General features: G+C 63.4%; 2 protein-coding genes across 3 annotated transcripts; one reads left to right on the top strand and one right to left on the bottom strand.

The window, feature by feature from the left end:
• Positions 1-95: 95 nt before the first annotated feature.
• On the top strand, positions 96-6,283 carry LETMD1 (LETM1 domain containing 1). The gene is made up of 9 exons (XM_064498709.1): positions 96-255; positions 671-822; positions 995-1,110; positions 1,437-1,519; positions 2,681-2,855; positions 3,113-3,214; positions 3,576-3,728; positions 4,558-4,654; positions 5,092-6,283. Exons 1-9 carry the CDS (start codon positions 131-133, stop codon positions 5,160-5,162), a joined length of 1,074 nt encoding a protein of 357 aa, XP_064354779.1. The 5' UTR covers positions 96-130; the 3' UTR covers positions 5,163-6,283.
• A 391-nt stretch (positions 6,284-6,674) lies between these two features.
• On the bottom strand, positions 6,675-20,148 carry CSRNP2 (cysteine and serine rich nuclear protein 2). Of its 2 annotated transcripts, none has more exons than XR_010385367.1 (5): positions 13,277-13,518; positions 12,716-12,975; positions 11,002-11,298; positions 8,253-10,695; positions 6,675-7,340 (listed from the first exon to the last, which is right to left on the bottom strand). XR_010385367.1 is itself a non-coding variant. In XM_064498708.1 (5 exons), the coding sequence occupies exons 2-5, from the start codon at positions 13,425-13,427 to the stop codon at positions 9,814-9,816; spliced, it is 1,590 nt and encodes a 529-aa protein (XP_064354778.1). In that variant the 5' UTR covers positions 13,428-13,523; positions 19,992-20,148; the 3' UTR covers positions 6,675-9,813. The 2 variants fall into 2 exon arrangements, 1 of the variants encoding a protein (XP_064354778.1); XM_064498708.1 differs by adding an exon at positions 19,992-20,148 and having other exon boundaries at positions 6,675-10,695; positions 13,277-13,523.
• Between the last annotated feature and the right edge of the window lie 847 nt (positions 20,149-20,995).

Genomic DNA, 20,995 nt, shown 5'->3' with positions numbered 1-20,995 from the left:
TTCCGCCCGCCGTCACCTGCCCTTCCCTCCACCGCGCCCCGCCCCGCCCCCTTCAGCCAATCAGCGCCCGCCTTCCCCCCCCCCCCGGCGCCTGACCTTCGCCCTTTGACCCCTGCGATGGCCCGCCAAGATGGCGCTGTCCCGGGCGGGCTGTTGCTGGGCGCTTTGGCGCCGCGGCCCTGGGCCGGGCCCCGCCGCCGCCCTGCGCCGCGCCCGGGGGCCGCTGGAGCCGCGCTCCGCCCGGGGGGCGCCGAGGTGAGCGGGGCGGCGGCGGGGCCCGATCCCCCCGCTCGGTGTCAGCCATCTTCCTCCCGTTACCGGCCCTGGCGCCACCCGTTACCCCCCCACACACCCCCTTACCGGCCGTGGTTCCCCCCCAGCGCCAATATCGCCCCCGGAGCCCCCCGTTACCGGCCGTGGACCCCCAATTCTCCAGTACCAGCTGATCCCCCCCCAGTGACAGGCCAGAGCCCCCCAACGCCCCCAGTTACTGGCCACGGTCCCCCCCCCCCCAACCGGCCAGGGCTTTGGGGGTCCAACAAAAGCGGCTGCGGCCTCCCGTGTTGTCTCCCGGCCACCCCGCGCTTTCCTTTGCAGACCCTGATCCTGCAAAACAGTGACAAATCTTTGCTTAGCTCTAAAGGTGCTGGTGGGCGGCTTTTCGTTGCAGGCACCTGGTGTGCTGCCTCTCCACCAAAGCGAGCTCCCGGGCCCTTCTCACCGCCCTCGCGTCAAAAGTTAAGCACATCAACGGGAGATACGAGAGGTTTCTGGAAAGGACATTCCCCCGCTTCTACGTGTTGTACGCGACTTTCATGAAAGGTGGGTCTGAGAGAGGAGGAAACGTTTTTGCTTCTTGAGGGGGAACTAACAGAGCTGGATGTGCTGCTTGTTCTCTTGTAATCGCCTCACAGGCTAAAAATCGCCTTGTCAGCAACACTTCTGATCCTCTACCTGCGACACAGGGGCCTGAATGTCCTCTCTCTTTGTGCAGGAATTCAAGCGTTGTTTCTGGAAGTAAAAGAAGTAAGGAAGATCAAGCTAAAAATGTCCCGTCAGAGACTGAATTTTCATCAGCTTCCCTACAGGGAGATGGAGAGGCTGAGGCAGGTGGGGCTCGGTGCGCGGGCTGGGCTCTGGTATTGTGGATGAGTTTCTGTGTCGCACTGCCTGGCTCCGGTGGCAGCGCCGTGCTCTGCCTCGCTCCTGCTGCCCAGGGAGGGCAAAAAAACCCCTCCATTTTTGCATGCAGCCAGCTGGCTTCAGTAGGTGGGCGGAGCAGGACAGACCGGCAGCTTTCTCTGGGTTATGGGCTAATTAAAGACAGGGTTTGGAAGTTGCCGCTGTGGTTGGAACCCGTTTCTAGCTGTTAATTTCCAGGGAGCTTCATTAACTTGGTATCAAACCCTAATTGTCCGTTTTAATTTCCGAGGCAGTTTCGCAGGGACCTGATCAAGGCCATTCCTATCGGGATTATTGCCATTCCGCCTTTTGCCAACTTCTTGGTCATAGTCCTGATGTGAGTATGAGCTTTATGGAGCCTTTAAAATGCTGACTTTCCCCTGCCTGCTTTCCCGGGATAATGACCGGCAGTCACTCCGCAGTAAGTGCAGGAGTTCGACAGCGGCCCTGAGCTTTGGGCTCCTTCCTTTCCTCCTTTCTCAGCTGTCTGAGGAAGGGGTTTCGCAGCAGAGCAGCTGCCTCTGCAGACTGGCTTTTGGAGCACTTACAGTAGCATTCAGAGAAAACATGTTTCCCAGGCTTGCTATTTTTCCCCTAATTTAGTTCTTTAATTGCTTCTGAATTGAGGAAGTGTAAAAAGAGAGATCCGATATCTGCAGAGATGCATTGCCCACACTGCACAAACTAGACGCCATTCCAGTTCTCTGTCAGAACTGTTTTTTTTTCTGTCCTTCTTTATATATTCAAGTTCCCCCTTCTGTCCTGTCCTCCACAGAGATCTGGTGTCTTAGATTTTGTGGGATTGTTTTTAGACCCTCTCCCAGGCTCAGGTTTTGCTGCAAGAAAAAGTACCTGTAGCTCAACAAACCCAACTGTCGTTTCACGTTCGCAGCAGGATTTTCTGCTGCATGTCGGTAACCTGTCCAGATCTCTGCCTTTCTTTCTAACCTGGAGAAATTAAAACCTGGCGTGTTGTTGGGACCGCAGAGCGTGCGTCTGCAGTAAACAACGCTGCGTGCGCGTGGCTGGAGAAGCAGCCTGATTGCACAATTCCTTCCCGGCTGCCTCCCCAGCGCTTCGGACGTTCCTCTCCCTCCCTGCCACCTGTCCCACCGCCCGAGCCAGTCGGGCTGTCCCTGGGTTTTGAAATTCTGCTCTCTGGGTTTTGCGAGCTGGGGAGAGTCTCGCTATGTAAACAGCGGAGGGCAGAGATTCCTGCGTTGTTTCGAGCCCCTCCGTGACCGTCAGCCACAGCTGGGAATGTCTAGCTGGGAATGTCTGGCTGGGAACGGCTGCCCCCGATTGTCCCCCTGATGCCGTCCCTGAAGGGCACGAGCTCGCCGTGCCCTGGGGCTGGGGAGAGCCAAGCTGCCCCAGAGCAGGACGTTGCTCCTGCCTCTTTTCCTCTGTGAAACAAAACCTGATTGCCCCAGCTCGTCTGTGCCTCCTCGCGTGCGAGGCTGCCCTCTCTGAACTCGTGTCGCTTCTTCTCTCCAAGGTATTTCTTCCCAAGACAATTCCTGATCCGCTACTTTTGGACCCCACGGCAGCAGGTTGAGTTCCTGGACGCCTACCACGCTATCCGGAGAGAAGTGTATCCGGACGTGGTCGAGAGCTTAGCACTGGCCGCGCGGTCCCTGCCCGAGCCGCAGCTGCGGGAGCTCTGCACCAAGGTAAATGCCGCCGCCGCCCCGTCCGCGTCGGCGTGAGCCAGCTTTAAAGAGCTTGCGTGCTGCTGGCTGCCTGGCGTGTCCGTCCCGCTCCTCAGACACCGCACGGCTGGTGCTGAGCCTGACGCTGCCGGAATTAGATTGCTAATTCCCAATTCCAGTGTTGGTCCTGCTTGGCTTGGATCTAGTAGTGACTAACGCCCTTGGGGCGGACGGAGGGCTCCGATCGCCAGCGACAGTAAACGTTTTGGCGCTTTCAGGTGCAGCGAGGTTCCCAACCGCGCGTGGCTGAACTCTATGCCGTGAGAGGCCTGTTTTCGGCGTCTCCCTTGGGCCTGAACAAGCTCCGGGTGTCTCACGTGGTGAGTGTCCTCCCGGCGGGTCGGAGAACGTGGAGGCGCCCGTTTTGGCTGCCCGTTTGACCGTCCCTTCTGCTGCAGAGCTCGTTCCTCTGGGCACCCGCTCTCTGCTCCGCTCACCGGGCCCCGCTGCTGTTTTGGGTGGGATGAGAACCAGTGGGGGCAGCTCGGGGTTTCCGTACGGGCAGGGCAGTTGTCTGAATGATCAAAGAGGAACAAAGTGCAGGACAGGGATGGAACAGGAGATGCTTGTCCGGTTTAAATTTGTGCCTGAGGGGGTTGGACGCCCCAGTGCTGCTCTTGTAGTGTCGTTTGGGCTCACCTGAGACCATGCCCTTGTCCTTGTTTTCCTTCTCTGCCTCAGAAAGCCCTGAGCCACGTCCTGTTCCTCACCCCTCATTTGCCGGCCTTGTTCCTGAGGTATCGCCTGCGGAGCCACGTCCTGGAGATCCGGCACCTGGACCGTGCCATGCTGCGCCTGGGGCTGAGCGAGCTGTCCGAGGAGGAGCTGAAAGCGGTGAGGGTGGCGCCTCTCGCTTTGCGCCGGTGCCGTAGCAAGTGCAGGGCTCCCGGCAGGGTGGCGGTGTCCTGGCCCGGCCCGTTGTCCGCAGAGCTGCGAGTGACAGGTCCCTGGTGCAGGTCCCCTGGTTCTCTCCAGCAGAAGCTGCTCCGCTGTGTCGGGGTAGGTCACGTTCCTCCAGGCCCACCGCCAGCTGCGGGATTCCCTCCTCCGTGGGGGCATTATCTGAGCCTGGCACCTCAAACCAAACCCATCTGCAAAGAGGCAGAGGAACAAGGACTTGCTATTAAATCCCCGCAAATGCCCCAGCTTCCTAGTGAGGGCAGATCTCCCACGTGCCCTGCTGGAGCCTGTGCATGAAGGCACTTTGTGCTGTGGCCTTTTCCAAAATCCTGTTTATACTGGTGTCTGAGACAGAACCAGGCCAATAAATATTCCTGTTCAGCTGCACCTGGCTGTCTCGCTGGTAAGTCTCCAGGCAGGGAGACAGATCACGAAAGAAATAGCAGCAAGGAGGCTTGGCAATATCTCCCTCAAGTTTCTCTGCACAAAGGCTTAGCACTCAGCACGCAGGGAGCATGGAGCAGCGCTCAGATTTGGGGGAGCTTGGGGCAAATGGCAGCACCATCCGCCTGCAGACTGCCTGCGGGCAGGGCTCTCTGCTAGGACGATTTCAGGGCACAGTGTGGAGCAGTTTGATCCGTCCTATTTTATAAGAGGTGATGAGGAAGAATCGCAGCGCGTAATTTGACGTTAGGGAGTCCCGTGTGACCCAGAGCGGCCTTACCTGCGCGCGTCTGTGCTGATTCCCTGCCGTGCTCCGTAGGCTTGTTACCTCCGTGGCCTGAACTCCACTCGCCTCAGCGCGTCCGAGTGCCGAGCGTGGCTGGAGCAGTGGCTGGGGCTCTCCTGCAAGCTGCAAGGTAACAGAGGCCGAGCCGGTGGCGCCGGACCGGGCGGCGCGGGGGTCTGCTGCGCCCGTCTCCCGCGGGGGACGCGCGTTTGGGAGCAGGTCTGTGCGGGCTGAGGAGCAGCCGGGCGCAGAGGCCGGTGCCGCTCGCCCGGGCGTTGCTGCCGCCCGAGGCCTCGCGGTGGCAGACTTGAGCGCTGCAGCAGGACTGGGGGAAGCAAAACAGGAGCAGGAGGGAAATCGGGTCCCCCGGGAGCGGAGCAAAGACCCCCCAGGAGAGCGAGGCCGGCTCCTTTGGGGTGGATTAGGGGCAAAGAGGGGCCCCGCAGCTTCTGATGCAGCTCAGGATGAGCGTGTTCGAAGCTGCCTGTTTGTATGCTGCTGTTCGCAGCCTCTGCTGCGCTCTGCCTCCCTCCCCGTGCTGCTTTGACTCAGCTTTTGCCTTTTCAGCTTCCGAGGCCTCTCTCTTGGCGAACAGCATGGTCTTGCTGTCCCTCAACTACGCCAGGGCCAAGGAATGAGAGCGGAGTCCCCGGCTGCGAACCTCACCTGCGGCGTTGCGCGCGGCCTCCCGATCCCAGCCCGTCTCTGGCGCTCGTTGGCTTTGACGGAGCAGGGATCCTTTTTGCAGCGTGGAGCGACAGCCCGGGCTCGGCGAGAAGGGCCCTGCGCTCCTTCGCTGCCGCAGGGACGAACGCGGGACTCGCTCCCTTTTCCGCCGGAGGTGAGCCCACCTCGCAGCTTCCCGCTGCCCTGCACAACCCCTCGGACCGCAGGAACGTGCTCTGGGGACAGGAGCAGGCTGGCGACGCTGCGGGGCCGAGCACGGTCTCTGCCTCCCCTCCGTCACAGACAGCTCGTTCGGTGTCGGTGGGGGGAGGTGGCTTTGCTGTTACAACTCTTAAGCTGTGTCACTTTAGGTACAACCCTTTGCAGGGGGCAAGAGGCAGCTCCTCTGCCTTTCAGAGCTCCCCCTTAGTAACTCGTAATAGCGGGCTCCGCTCAGCTTGGGTTTTGCTGCACTAGCCCACGGCAGGGCTCTCACAGGAATTACTTGGTTTGTTTACTCCACTGCACAGTCTTACGTAGAGGAATCTCCCTAAGGGCTTAGGCCCAGGCTCCAAACCCCGGGCTGCCCCGCAGCGACCTTACCTGGTGCCGGCGGCGGGAGTTTCCGTGCTTTTGTTCGGGTCCGGCTGCCTCCTGGGAGCCCCTTTGCCGGCGTCGCCGCCTCTCGCCCGGGCCGGCCTCGCTGCTGGACGGAGGCGCAGGCCGGAGGAAACCCGTGCCAGAAACGCTGCCGCAGACACAAATTGCGCTGGAGAGGAAATGCTGAACTGGTGTCTTCATTTAGGGACGTGGTCTTTGTTAGTCTCTGAGGCGATTTAAGTTCGGCCTAATTAGAGTCCAGCGCTGCACTTTCTGCCCAGCGTGGAAGGCTTTGAGGGCACGAGGCCAGCTGGCAGCGGCTCCCTGCGCACTCCCCGTGTGTGTCCAAGGCTGCAAGTTGTATTAAAGGATTAAAAACTCACCTTTTTCCAACTAGTCTTAGCACAGGCAATGCATGAGAACTGTCTGTTGAGTGAATTTGAACCTGCTTAAAGTGTTGTTAAGTGTTTTATTAAAGACAAAAGGAAGTGGATGTCTCGAGTTTGTGTATGCCGCCTGCTCCCTGCCGCCCGCTCCTTGTCCCGGGAAACTTGCCCCCCTCTCTCTTTTTAAGCCACATTACGGTATAAACAGAAAAGAAACCAGGAAGAAGAACTAGAAATGAGTTACCTGTGCTGCAGGCCAACTTCAGAGTCTGCCCGCGCCTCTGGGAGAAGCCGGGCCCTTCTCCTAACCCAGGGCATATCCCTGAGGTGCAATCCCGGAGCCCACGCTCGTGCTGCCGCGCGGCTGGAAGTTTCCACATGCCTCTGCTTCGCTTTTGAATTTGAGCTCCTCACCCCAGCAAGAGTGTTCCACCTCTGTGGGTTTTTTTTTTTTTTTTTTTTTTTAAATGCCCTTTAAGACGAGATCGACTCGCAGCGCAAGTTTGAGCATTTCTTTATTTTTACACTTAAATATTCTCTTTAAATACAGCATTATCACAATGAAAAGAACTGAAAAGGCCAAAAAAAATGCAGAGGACCTGACAAGCTTTGGATTCACACTGGAAAGAAAAAAAAAAAATGCCACCTGTATACAGTGTGTGTGAGAGATGGGGGGAGTTAGAAGTAGCAGAGTCACTATTCAGAGAGGACGAGGAGCCAGGCTAGTGCCGGAGTGTGACAACTCGGAAACTAGCAGGGACCGACTGGCTTTCGGACGTGTGATAGCAGCACTGCTCCCGGCCCAGCTCAGTAGCACCAAGGGGAGATGGGCTGTTCGGTTTATTACACGGCTAATCGTTTCGGAGGAGCCAGTGCGGTACCAGCATTAGTGTCAGTATGTTGAAAACAAACGAATGAACAAAAAGGCAGAAATGCACTTTCATTGCACTATTAACAGCATAGTTATCTTTGTAAAAATAGAATAAATCCTATTAGTTCTTTGCTTATTGTGAAAGCACCCATCCTAAACGGCAACTTAGGATTCATTCTGTCGTTTCGGGGCGAGCAGCCTAGCCTCAGCTTTCCTGGAGAGCCACCTCCCCTCGCGGGAGGCTCTGACCTGGCTTCAGGTGTTTCTGTAGTGTCTGAGGGCGGGACACGAATCTGGGAAGGGAACTTCGAGTTAATTAAAAACAAAGGAGAAAAAAAAACCCCAAAGACTTAAACCTATTCAAGTGTCGCCATTTGCTGTGTCGCTCCGCTGCCGCGCAGAGTTGCTCCGTGTCCCCGCGGCAGCGCGAGCCCGGCGCCGGGGCGGGCGCCGAACAGCCGCTGCGGCTTTGTTCCTACCAAACCGCGAGTGCGAATTTAGCCCTTATGTCCCGGCCCGGCCCGGGCTGCCGCCGCCGGGCTGCGGGGAGGGACGAGGCTGTGTCGTTAAGGCGGGAAGAAAGGAAAAAGGGGCAAAGGAAGAGCCCGGCTGAGAGGCTCAGGAGCGAAAGCTGCGTGGGGAGAGCGGGTGCAGGCCGCGTTCCCGGTCGGCGACGGCGCGCGGAGGCACCAGGCTCGAGCCGCAGCCGCGAGGACAAGCGGGACACAAGCGCTTTAGCCTCTGCGGCTGCCGCGGTGCGACCCACCGGTGGAGGACGGGGCGTCCGCGGGAGGGACGGAGCGGCGGGGGCCGACGCCGTCCGGGAAGGCCAGGCCCCATCGTAACCGCTCGCGGCGGCAGCGAGGGCCGGGACAGCAAATGGGCTCTCAAAACCTCCCAGCAAAGCGAGAGCCCGGCTGGCTCCGGCGCTCCGGGACCGCAGAGCGAGGCCGCCCTGGAGAAGCACCAGAAGAGCCTTAAAAAAAAAAAAAAAAAAAAAAAAAGAAAAAATCCCAACCCAGGACACTTAAAGCACTTATTCAGCACAGTTTTCCCCAATTCTTTTTCCTTGTTCTCTGGGCTGGGTGCGGTGGGACATCTCCCGTCGGAGCAGGGGCTCCCGCGGCAGCCCCGCAGGCCCAAGGCGGGGGGGTCTGGGGGCAGCCGGGAAGGGCTTGAGCAGGAAAAGCTTCACAGCACAGTACCTTCGCTTCCCCTCGAGCGCGGCGGGGGCTCGTCACCCCCCTCCTCCCGTCTCTCCTTCGCCGTCCAGCGCCGTCGGATGGAGAAATCCGCTTGCGCGGAGCGCAGTCCGAGTCCGTAACCACGGGGGAGGCCGGGGCCGCTCGCCGAACGGCTCAGGCTGGAGCAAGAGCGGCGTCGCGCTGCCCGACTCCGGCACGGGCTGCGGCAACAGGTCAGAAACCGCGGCGGGTGCCGTCCCGGCGGTGACGCAGGCTCGTGGGGCCGAGATCAAAACCGCTTGCGAGGGGGAAAGGGAGTTCTGCTCCCCGCAGAGGTGCCGCGCCATCTCGCTGGGTCCTGCCCCAAAATACAGCGCAGAGAAACTCAGCCAGGTCCGGCTGCTTTCAGCAGGAGACGAAGCGGACGGCGGCGCGGTCGCTCTCCAGGAACCGCTGGGAACGCCCGGGAGGCGGAGAGGCACTTCCGCTGCCTGGCCGGGGACAACGCCGCTGTTAGGACGGGAACCGGGGCGGCCTGGAGCCCGCGTGTGCCTTGGCCGGTGCTCGAGGCCGCAGCCCCGTTGTCCCCCGCGCACCGGGCTGTGCCACGGTCTCGGCGAGAAGGTGGAGTTCGTCGAAACCGGCCTCGCGCGGGGCTGCAGCTCCAGGGCGACGGATCCTCCGGCTCTGGACCAAGCCAGGACTGGGTTATTATTAAAAGCAACTAGGTGGTAAAAAAAAGCAGCTTTCTAGAAGAGTTTGTGGGCCGCGTTCTCACCCCTCTTGTGCAATTAAACGGAGATCGCTACCGTGGGCGGCATCCCCGGCCATCGGCTTCCCCGGCCATCCTCACCCTCGCCGGGGCTGGAGCCGCCGGTTTGAGACATGGCCCAGGAAACATTCAGCATGTGAGAGAAAGTCTTCGTTTGTTTAAAAAAAAAAGAAAGAAAAGCAAACCAGGAAGGTGAGTGGTGCTGCGAGCCCGTCTGCAGGGCGATGGGGCCGGCGGAGCAGCGCGGGCGCAGAGGACGACGGAGCGCGCCGGGAAAAGCTGCCACGAGAAGCAGGAGGCTCCAGGCCGGGGGCGTTTCGGAGAGCGGCGGCATGCGGAGAGCGGCCGAGGACGGCAGGCGACGGCGGCAGAGCCACGGGCAGGCGGCTCTGCCGGGCGAGGGAGCTGCTGGCAGCGCGGACCGGGCGCCCCAGGGATGCTGCCGGCTTCGCCCGGGACGAGGAGCAGGACGGAGACGCCGGCGCGCGAAGGCGGAGCGGGGAGCTCGGGAGGGACGGGAACGAGAGGCAGCTTCGCGCTATTGCTTCTGGGAGACGTCGTCGCGCGGGGCGGCCGCGGGGAGAGCTCCCGCCTCGGTACTTCCAGCCTCGAGGACGAGGAGCCGCCTTCGCCCGTGGCCTCGCGAGGCGGCCGCAAGCGCTTGGATTCGTTTAAAATCGTCTGTACAAAGCAGCCCTGCTCTCCCCCCTCCCCCCGCAATTAAATAACCTCGAGCGGCCGGTGCCGCTCCGTAAAATACCGTCAATAAATAGACCCCGGAGGAAGGAGCGCCGCGGGTCGCCGGGGCGGTCACACGGCCAGCGCAGGCCCCAGCGCCCGCTCCTCCGCGGGGGGCAGCTCGCGGGCTCGCTCCGGGGCCGGCTCCGGCTCCGGCTCGGGGCACGGCGAGTTTGTGCGGAAGGGAGGAGCGGCGGCCGCTCGGCGGCTCTCGGGAGACGGAGGAGCCTCCGAGGACGAGGCGGGGACTTTGGCCGCTTCGCCCTTGCTCGGAGCCGCGGCGCGGCCGCAAGTCACCAGCGAGGCCACGGGGACGGAGATGACGCCGAGATCCTTCTCGTGCGCGTAGGAGGAGGGTGCCTCCGGCTCCTCCGCGCCGCCCTCTCCCTTGGCGCCCGGCACGGCCCGCTGCTCCACTTGGTAGTAGACCACGGGTGCATTGTTCAAGTAGGGCTGGTCGCCCGCCGCCGCGGTCGCCTGCTCCGGGCCGTCCGCGAAGCACAGGACGGACGAGCCCGGCGGCAGCTGGGCTTGGATGAGGATCGGAGCGCTGAGGCCCGGGCACAAGCCCTCGGGCACGGCCAGAGGCTCCTCGAGGATGCAGACGCCCAGGCTCTCCACGCCGGAGCCGTTGCTGGAGTCTTCCTCGGCCTTGAGCCTCTCCAGCTCCTCCGCCGTCTGCAGGTGCATGACGGCCGTCTCGTTCTCCGCCATGAACTCCTGGAAGTCCTGCGTCTCCGAAGGCTGCGTGCCCAGCCAGTCGCTGCCGGAGCCGTGCGCGGGCTCCTCCTCCGGGGCCGGGGGCCGCGCGCCCTGGCGCTTGTTCTCCAGCTCCAGTTTCATGATGGTGTGGAGGTAGTGAGTCCGCACCCGGATGGGGTTGAATTCGATGCGGCCGGCCATGTTCCCGCAGCCGTCCCTGGAGCAGCCGCAGGGGAAGGACATGCGATCCACCTGGCAGGGAGGGAGACGGGAGACGCTGCAGCAGAGGCCCCACGCGCCCGTGCCTTCGTCAGGAGCAGCCTGCACGAGGGGGACGTCTGCCCTCGGTCGCCCAGACCGCGGTGCCCAGGGGCGGCCTCCAGAGCAAGGCTGGAGCTGCAGGTCTCCTACGATCCCTTCTCACTCCCTTCCTGCCAGCCAGGCGCCGGGACGACCCCGAGGAGCCTGAGCACGCCGGTGCCAAAGCTGCGGCCAGCCCTGGGAGTCCGGCGGCCGCCTGGCCGAGCTTCGACGCTCTCCGGTGCCGTCCCAACTCACCTGGCATTTGATGCCCGCCTGGCTGCAGGCGCAGGCCTCCGGATCGCAGTACAGGCGGCAGTCGCAGCCGCACTCCTCCCGCGACAGGCGGATGGCCCGCAACTCCTGCTTCTCCTCGGCGTCGATGCGGTGGACGCCGGAGGCGCGGAGCAGGGCCCGGCGCCGTTTGGTGGGCAGCGGCTGCAGGAAGAAGTAGTCGTCGACTTCCACGTTCTCCACATCGATGTCGTCGTCGGAGACGTCCTCCAGCGTGAGGCCGTCGGCCTCCTCGGACTCGACGGTGCCGTTCTTGGTGAGCTGCGGGGCAGTGGGGCAGCGTTAGCGCCCGCCGGGGCCCCAGCTCTGCCGGGGGCACGTCCCGCCGCGGCACGCGAGGGAGGGAGGATTCGGAGGCTGCGGAGGAGAACGTCCCTCCCTCTGCCTCCTGCTTCCCTTACGGGCAACGGCGCCGTCCCCACCCGCCCGCCCTCCGAGCGGAGCCTTCCTCCGTCCCCAGCAGCGAAGACCTCGCTGCAACGCGCGGCACCAGCCACGCAGCACGGGGGCTCGCGGGGGCAGTTTGCAGAAGGGGTTTGGCGGGGGGGAAAGAAAAGAGCTCCGAGCAGAGTCTCTCTGCCGTCTTCCCTCCGCTACGGCGCCCTGCAGACAGCGCGATAGAAGGAGGTCACCGTTTCTTAAAATACCAGGGCCTGGGAGAGGAGCGGAGCAGCGGCAGCGCGGCTGCAGAGCATCCTCACATCCCCCCGGTTAAATGAGGGCCAAAAGCCACGGAAGAGCTGGATCCAGCTCCCACGGAAAACGTATCCAGGGCTGGGAAGGCACCTTACACACCCTGCTCTGTCCCTTCCTCCCCACAGCCTCTGCTGTCGCGTTACAGGGACGCACGTCCCTGCCCCAAACCTCGGCTGCGGGGAGGCACGGGGAGCCCAGAGCCGCCTGCCTCCATGCGCCCCAAAACGCAGCGCCCTGGGGAAGTGGCAAGCTACGGCCAAAAGCTCTACGTCGGGAAGAGGGAAAAAAGAAACAACTCCAAAAAAACAGCAAAAACAACTAGTTAAATCTCCCGGCACTAAGCTTAGCCGAAACCCAGCCACCAAGGCCACCTCTCGGGCCCGTCTCGCACGGCTCCGGCGCCAGCAGCGCGAGGAGCTGGCGCAGAGGCCTGTATTAAAGAAAAAAAGGCAGCAGCGAGGCAGCCGGCTGGATTCGCGTCCCTTTGCCAAGCGGGTTGCCATGGCAGCCGGAGCCTGATTAAAGGCTAGCTTTGCAGGCGAGCGCATCCAGGCTCAGCAAAGCCCAGTCTCCAGGCAACGCCCGAGGGCGCAGAGCTCGCACCTGGGCCGGGAAACGCTGGGGAAACAGGCAGAGCCACCCCGGAGCGGCCCCGGCCCCGGCCCGGCCTCGCTGCTGCCTCCCAGACCGCGACTTCGGACTGGGGGCTTTTCCCGGAGACCTCCGGAAAGGCGGCAGCGGCGCCTGGACGACCCGCCACACCGGCAACAGCGACAAAAACAGAGAGAGAAGGGAAAGAAAGAAAGGAAAAGAAAAAAGGGGCAGACTAGCAGAGCCAGGCTGGTGCCAAAGCCCGGGGCTAGGTCTCTCTCCTCCTGCCTGGCCTCTATTAAACCCTGCCCAAGCTTGCGGGGGTGTTTTCCAGCTGCCAGATTGCACGACCCCCCCGCGACGCGGCCGGCGCTGCCCCCCCCAGCAGTACCTTCATCTTTTTGGCGTGGAGCTTCTCCTCCTTGAGGTGCTCGCGGAGGATTTCCCGGTGATTCACCTCCTGCTCCTGGGCGAACTCGCAGAGCGTGTACCTGCGGACGGAGTTGTGGCGCTGGGCCATGCCCAGGGAGCTGCCGCCCTGGCTGGGCACGCTGGTGAAGCCCTGCCGCCGGGCGAAGTAGTACACGGTCACCTGGTCGAAGCGCACGTTCTTGCGGCGCAGCTGCTTCTGCCGCTTCAGGATGGAAGTGGCTGCGGGAGGGAAAGCCCCAGCGGGTGGGTCGGAGCGAGAGGAGCCCCCCGGGCTGCCGGCCCCTCGCCCCGGCCTCCCTACGGGCCCCGGGGAGCGGGTCGAGCCCGAGAGCGGGCTCTGCTCTCCCCGCCGTCTAGACCCGACACCAAAGCATCCCACGGCGGGAAAAGGGGACGGGCCTTGGATGGACACCCGATGTTTCCCTGCCTCCCGGGGCCGGCACGAGCCGCCGACGATGCCCCCAAAGAGCTGGCGAGGTTATGTGGGCCCGTGCCCCCCGCGGCAGCCCCCGCCACTCACGTATGAAGCCGGCGGAGCTGGGGGGGTTGACGCTGTCGCAGCTGTCCGCGCTGTCGCTGTTGGAGATCTCATCGTCCGAGTTGGAGACGGGAGAGCCCACGTCCACGTCCTCGAACTTCCGCTTGAGGCTGCCGCTCGCGACCGCATCCATTTGGCCGGGGCTCGCATGGAGAGCCGGGGCGCGGGCGGGGGGGGGCGGCTCGCCGCAAGACCTCCCGCGCCAGCCCCGCGGGGGCTCGCCGGGTACCTGGGGGCACACGGGGAGACGCGGTGACCCCCGGCACCCAGCCTGCGCTTGGCTTCTCCTCCCAGCCCTGCTCCAGCGCCTCCGGAGCCCGAGAGGCCCCAGCTCGGGAAGGGCACCGACGTCCGGCTCCATCCTGGAAGACCCCGAGAGAGGCTGCCCCAGGCACCGGCAGTAAATCAACGGTGCCGGACCACAGCGCAGCAAGGCCGAACATCACGTTTGAGACTAAACCAGGCGACATTTGGGGCAGCGGAGAACCAGGGAGGATCCAGGGAAGCTCTGTGACCCGCAGCACTGCTTCCCAAGGGCTGCGGCCGAGCCCAAGGGAAAAACCAGCTATCCCGAGATACCAGGGCAAACAGCTCTCCCGCAGAGCTTCGAGGGAGAAGCCTGGCGCGGCGTTTCCATCGTTAACGCTTTAAGGAGCAGGTTGGTTCCTGTCCCTCGACGCAGCAAGCGCTGGGCAGCACCGAGCAGACTGGGGAGACCGGTCCCTCCCTGCTGCTGCACGGCGGGGAGAGCGGACACCCACCGCCCACCCCTCCCTGCGGCCTGCAGCCCAGCACGGGCTCTTTCCCTTCTTTTTCTTTTTTTTGCATCGCTTTCGTACTAGTTAGCGCAACCCCCAGCTCTCGCAGAGCACCGAGCGGGTCACCAGTAAAATAACCCTGCCCGCAGGGGCGTCTCTCCAGCTAACTCCCTCCCGAAAAGCATCGCGTCCATGAAACGTCCTCGGAGCGAGGCAGAAGCCACCCGCAGCCGCCGCGGCTTCCCCCGAGCTCCAGCAGCGGGGAGCAAAGAAGCCCCATAGGGTTTTACCGCGAGAGAGTTTTGGGGGGGTTTTCTGCCCCCTCCGTAACACCTGCGCGCTCCAAAAAATAAAAGAAAGAGGCTGTTGGCTCCGGGAGGCCTGGAGATGCCGTACGTTGGGCCGGCGAGCAAGGAGGCTTGGAAACCCGAGGGAGGAGAGACGGGACTGGGACGACTCCCATTGCTTCTAGCCGTGCCCTGCTGCCCGGGCCGGCCGCACCGACCTTGGCCGCGGGAGCGCGGGGAGCGGGATGGGGCCAAGGCCGCTCCCCACCAGCATCCATGGCTGCCGCCCCTCTCCGGCCGCCCTCGCGCATCCTCGGCGCAGCGGCAACGGTTCTCACGGCAACGGAACCAACGGCCTCCGAAAGGAACCCGCGGTGGTTCCAGGGCCCCGCGGCGGCAACGACCTGCGGACGGAGGCAGAAAACACCCACTCACGGCCCCGCGCCACCCGCTCGGGCCCTTCCCGCGGGGCAGCGCGGGCGGCAGGATGCCGGTAAAGGCAACGGCCGGTTTCATTCATTCATTGGATCGAGTTACTCTTTTTTTTTTCCAAAAACACACAGCCAGGAAAAAAAACCTATTACGGAAGGTGGCAAGAGTCAAGGGGGGGCAGGAGGGGAGAAATAAGGCGCAGAGGTTTCATTAGCTTTTTAAATGGAGCTCTGGGCCTCGAGGAGGGGATACGCCTGGAGCAGAGAAAGGAAAAACCCTTCCCGCGACTCCCAGGCAGGTTTCCATACCGGGCTCCGCAGGAAGCCGCCACGTGACACTCGTTCCCCCTCTTTCCGCTCTTAAACCGTGCCGAAAGGAGCTAAACTAAAAATATTAATTTTTCCATGTCAGCAGTTGCTGGGATTGCCGTGGGGAGCGGCTCAGCACAGAGGAGAGAGAGGGATTCGCGCGGTGGAGGCGCAGAGAGGCTCCCGCGGTGCTCGCTCCGGGGCCGCGGGGCTCCCGGCCGGGCAGCGCGGCTGATGGCCCTTGGTCCCCGTCGGACGCGCAGCCGGGCTGGTTCCTCCGGTTTAAACCCCGGCTCGTCCACACAAAGGAAGCGACCGAAACAGCAATCCCAGAATTAAGAGGGATTTTATTCCAGGTGTTGGGAGGAAGCAGTGGGCCTCCCTGGCGGAGGCGCTCCGGCCATGCCCACGGGAGCAGCCGGTTCGCTCCGGCGGTTTTCCCTCCGCGGATGAGCCCGGGAATCCCGGTCCTCTCCGGGCTTGGCCAAGATCTAGATTCCCCGCTGCAAAACCTCACCCAACCGCGCGAAGCCCGGAGGTAACGCGGCTCCGCGCCGTTTAAAACGGGCGCGATGCTATCAGCCTCGCCCAGAGCGCCGGGTCCGAAAGCAGCCTCACCTTTAGGGTCTGCTTTTGGGGGAGGCCCTTGACCCCGCGGCCAAGCTGCCCGTACGGGTACGACGGCACCGGCTCTCGCTGGGATCCGGGGGGTCGGTTTAAATAAGCAGCTTATAAAGAGCAAGAGGCGAAAGCTGCTCTCGCGCCGCGCTGGATCCCGGGTCGCCTCTGCTGCCGGAGAGGGCGAACGCTCCCTGCGCTCCCGGCTGCACGGAAAGGCCAGAAATTTCAGCTGTGGAATAAGGAGGCAGGTTCTGACCTATATCCGCGCGAGCAAACCCTCCCCTGGCTCAGCGGCGGGATCGGGGCCGGGGCATCGCCCGCCCGCGCACGCGGGGAGCCCGATCGGGGCGGGAGGCGCGTGAAGCCCCCGGGCCGGCGCCGGCGGCCGATTGTTTGGGCAGATGGAGGAGGAGAGGGTGGGATCGCAGGGCGAACAGGAAGAACCGCACAGCGCGGAGGGGGCGGGGGGAGAGAGGGAAGGAGAAAGCGGCGGCGGAGGAGGAGGAGGGGGGGAACCGTGGGAATCCTAACGGAGAACATCCCCCCCTGCAAACCGGCACCGCTTATAAACACGGGTGGGAAAAGCAGAGCGCAGGGAAACTTTGGCGGTCGCCTCGCCCGCCCGCATCGGCAGCAGCCCTGCAGCGGATCAAGGGCAACATGTAGCCTCAGCATGACGCCTGCCGGGGGCTCAGCCCTCCCCGGGAAGCAGCATCTTGCAACCCCGCTCGGGTTAATAACAGGCTGGGTGGCGACAGGCAGGAGAGAAACAGGAAAAATTAAAAAAAACAATCAAAGGAGCCCATTTTATTCTGTTGCAGCACTAAACGCGGCTTCTCCCGCGGAGGCGACGTTAAAGCGCGAGGCAGAACCGGCAGGTGAAAGGCGCCAGCCGGGGATTTCGCCTCCGCTCGAGACGAGGAAAGCGGCTTCTCCGGCGGCGAGGCGGCTTCTCCGCGGGCTGAGCCCCCGGGAAGGGGCTCCCCCGCCGCCGGGCCCGCCGGCGCCCGGCTCTGCAGCGGGAGGAGCGGCGCCGGGATGACACGGCACCGGCACTGCAGAGCAGCCGGCGCGGCGTGACGGCAGGCGTCGGGGCTGGGGGAGGCGCCAGCACCGCTCGCTCGGCCCCGGGGGAGCCGCAAAGCTCCCCACCGGCACGGGGCCGAGCCCGAGGGGCACCCGGTACCTTCACGACGGCGCAGGGCGAAGGCGCTTTGCTCGAGCCCGAGCTCGGCTGGCCGGCGCGGCACAAGCAATCCCTCCCCTGCTGCAAAAAATGAAACGAGAGAAGCATTCGCGCTCGAGAATCTATGCAGAATTAAACCAGGAGCCAGCAAAAAGGTTAATACCGCTCTGACCCAGGGGCACGGCTACCCGTCCAGCATCCGAGGCAGGGCATGCCAATCCCCGTCCAACATCTCCTCAAACCCCAAAGCGATCCAAGGGCAGCGAGGAGGGCAGCCGCAGCAGACACGCGTACGAACGAGCCACGACGACAAATTAAAGGATTTCCACTGTGGGACGGTCCCCGATGCACAGCGCGGAGGGGACAGCTACTCTCCAGATGTGAAGAGTTCAGCAGTCACAGCTTAGCTTGTTTACAAATTAGTCATCAGAGGCTTTCCCCGAGGATTCGGTTATTGGCCTCTGCAGCCAAAAGATTTATGGATCTTTTACGCTCCGAGCTGTTTCGGTTTCAAAGGATGCCGTGCTCTGATAAAACCTCACAGGTCAACACGCCAGAGATCAGAGTTCAGCCCGTGTCATTCCTTAAACCAACAGCGCCCGGGCAAGCGGCCGGCCTCAGGTTTTACAACAAACCGCAGCAGATTCGGGTTCTGTTCTACACTGCTACAGCAAATGCAGCTAACAAATAAATCTAGGCTACAGCTCCCACGGCAGAGGCACCAGCAGCGCTGAAGCCTGCACTTATGCAACTAGCATCAAAATTAGTAGCGATGGGTCCAGGCTGCCCTAGCGCAAACACCCCTGAAATCGCATCTCTGCGCACGCTGCAGCTGGGCAGCTCTTCCCGCGGCGCTACCAGGCTTCCTGGGGACAGTCGGACAGTCGCCACGGGAAATTCTGCCCATAACAAAACGCTCGGGCCCTTTAACCCGTTGGCGCGTCACCAGAACCAAGCCACGAAGGCTGGGTCTCCCCCACATCTCGCACAGTCGCTCGACAGAATATCTCGCTCCAAAGACCTTGACGATGAGGGCAAAGATAGGGCAGGAGGGAGAACGCCACCGCGGCTGTCTTGCTGGTCCAGCTTCTCACAGGGGTAAGCGTGAGGCTGCTGAACCAGAACCCGGATTTCTAGGTGCTCTTCTCACCTGGGTTACGAGGGAAAGGCTCCATACGCAGGCAGACGTACGCTCCACGGCTCCCTTTGGACAGCAGACGTAGCTAAGGAAAGCTGACGGCAGCTAGGCCCTGGCCAGCGACGAGGAAAACGAGGAGCACCCGAGCTGGGTCAGCTCCATCCGCTCGGAGACCTCTGCTCCGGCTGAAATAACCCCATGGCGAGGAGGGGCAGGGCCATATCGCAGTAACCCAAGGCCTGGGCATCAGCAGAGACGTGCTCCACTGATGGCTAAAGGAGAACGGATGAACCGGATCCTGTCCCTAACCAACGGCAGGAAGGTCTTCAACGTCCTCCTTCCCAGTGGAAACAGCTCCCTTCCTGCTCCTTCTCCCGGCTTCGGGAAAGGAGGCTCTGAGCTGGACAGAGTGGAATTGCTGGGAATAGCGATGAATTCCTCAGCCCCGACGGCAGGAGCTTTAACTCTGATGATCTTCCTAAACCTCACCTTACTTCTGAACGTCTATGACATGTCCACAGCCCCAACTTTGTGTAGCAACTCCTTCCCCCTCATCTCTTGTATTTGGAGAGAAACACAGCGAGAACACCAACCTTCTCTTCTCCAGGACGCACCTTCAGCTTAAAACCACCATGACAGCCCTTTGCTCCAGATCTGCTCCAAAACATGACCAATGTATCCCCTCTTCATCACCTGCTCCTTCCTCTAACCGCTCTCCCAAGACCCTGAGGTCCCGCGATTACCTGGCTTCCCAGCAACAGGGATGAGGAACTCCACAACGGCCCCATCCAATCCTGGTTGGCCTCCACCGCGTAACTACTCCTTAACCCAAGCCTTACACCATCTCCAGCCTAGGAGGAACGGCTCCATAGCTGCATCCCTCACTGAGGGAGGAGGAGAAGGCCCGTAACTACCCCATCCACCGCGTTTGCCCGCTACGTCAAAAAAAAGAAGACTCCACGAGCGGCCCAGAGCCCCCGCAAGGCAGGAGAAGAGCGGCCGCACGGGATGGACGGCACCCTCCGTCCACCTCGCACCTTCCCTGCGAGCGAGAGACGGCACCTTCGATCCCCACGCGGACTCACTCAGACCAAGGCGGCCCTGGAAGCGCCCTCCCCGGAGCGGTGCCTGCCCCGAGGCCCGGGAGAGGAAGACCCCAAGGCCGTCCCCTCTCCGAGGGGCAAAGCAGTAGCTCCGTACCCACCTTGTGCCCTGGGGAAGGGCAGCCCCACGTGTCCCCTAACCGCCCCGAGGGCAGCAGGGCAGCCAGCCACGTCGAACGCCGCATCCGCCCCCAGGCCCTGTGCCCCGAAGGGGCAGCTCGGCTCCTTGCAGGCCGCGGCCGGGAGGGAGCCCCATGGACGTGCCACCTCCGCGCCCCCCCGGCCGGGCAACCTTCCTCCGCGCCCCGGCTGTGGGGCAACACCCGGGATCCCCGGCTGCAGGTGCCCTGCATCCTCCATAGGCTCCCCCATAGGACCCCCCCAGCCATGGGTGCACCCCACATCCCTCCTGTGTCCCCCCCACAGCTAGGGGAGGAGGGACAGCCCCAGACCCCGACTACCAGGGTCCCCATAGCCCCTATAGGCCCCCCAGCTACAGCAGGGGGGAGCCCCGACCCCCCTTAGCTACAAAAGCCCCCCTATGTTTCCTATAGGCCCTATGCAAAGCTAAGGGGGGGCCCCAGCCCCCTCCAGCTATAAGGGCCCCCACAGCCCCTATAGGCCCCAGCTCGCCCCCCCCAACACCCCAGAACCCCCCCAAATCCTACAGGCCCCTCAGCTACAGCACAGGGAGAGCTGCAGCCCTCCCCCAGCTATAGGGGCCCCCCACATCCCCTATAGACCCCCCCGGGGAAGGGGGGAGCCCTCCCCCCCCCCAGGAGGCGGCGGGGGAGGGGCAGGCCCGCCCCGCCGCCCCCTCAGAGGCGGGAAGGGCCCCCCCATCCCCCCGCCCCGGTCACTCACCGGCTCCGGGGTGCCGGCGGCCGGGCCGCGGCGGCGGCGGCGGCGGGGGGTCCGGAGGGAGGGGGCGGGGGCCGGGCGGGGGCGGGGCGGGGGCGGCTCCCGGGGGGTGGGGGCGGGGTGGCGGCTCGGCGCGCTCCGGGCTCCGGCCGCGCGGACCCGCCCCGCCGCCGCTCACCGACAACAATGGGGCTGCCGGCGCAGCGCCGCCCTTTATATACCCCGCGTCACGTGACGGGCGCCGCCCCCCCGCCAACGCCCGCGCCGCGCCCGCCCCGAGGCACGCCGGGAAAGCGAGGCCGGCGGCGCCGGGGAGGCCGGGAGCTGGAGGCGCGGCCCGCGCTGGCTCCACCCCCTCCGGGCAGCGCCCGCGCCGCGGGGCACGACGGGAAATGTAGTGCGGAAGCGGGCGAAAGGGACGGCGGGAAATGTAGTTCGGGGCGGGGTCTGCCGCTGCAATGCAGGGAGCCGCCTTGGGCGGGCGCTGTGCAGGGGGCGGGGGGGATGCAAGGCCCCGGGGTGGGGGGGGGGATGCAAGGCCTGCTCCCCCCCCCTTTGCAACCCCCTGAAGCAGTGCCAGGGATCCCCCTGCGCCTCTCCCCAGCCGGATGGGGTATGGAGTGCCCCCCCCAGCTTAGCAGGAGGATGCATGTGGGGCGTTAGGGGCTGGGGGGTTTCACAGCCCTGCGAGGCCTCGCCGGGGGCCCGGGGCCCCCCTCTACCCCGGCTTTACAACCACAAACCTTCCAAGGAGAGAAGAGGGAGCGCCAGCAAAGCCGCTCCCCAAGCCCGGGAACAGCCACGATGAACGGAAACCCAGCTGGAAGAAACAAGGGGCCAGAAGCCGTATTACGGAGGAGTCTAGACAAGAGATTAGCAAGGCTAGGAACAGCGGGAATAGGCAAAAAGCGCCTTATTTCTGAAATAATTGAACAGCTGCGGCTTTAGCGATGGAGAGGCCAGAGGGCAGCTCAAGGGGCACCAGGCTGAGCCGAGCCGGCCGGGCG

This window comes from Dromaius novaehollandiae, chromosome 28 (assembly GCF_036370855.1).
Source record: "Dromaius novaehollandiae isolate bDroNov1 chromosome 28, bDroNov1.hap1, whole genome shotgun sequence".
NCBI lineage: Eukaryota > Metazoa > Chordata > Aves > Casuariiformes > Dromaiidae > Dromaius > Dromaius novaehollandiae.
Note: the sequence above shows the minus strand (reverse complement) of the source record. Positions and strands in the feature narration are given on the sequence as shown.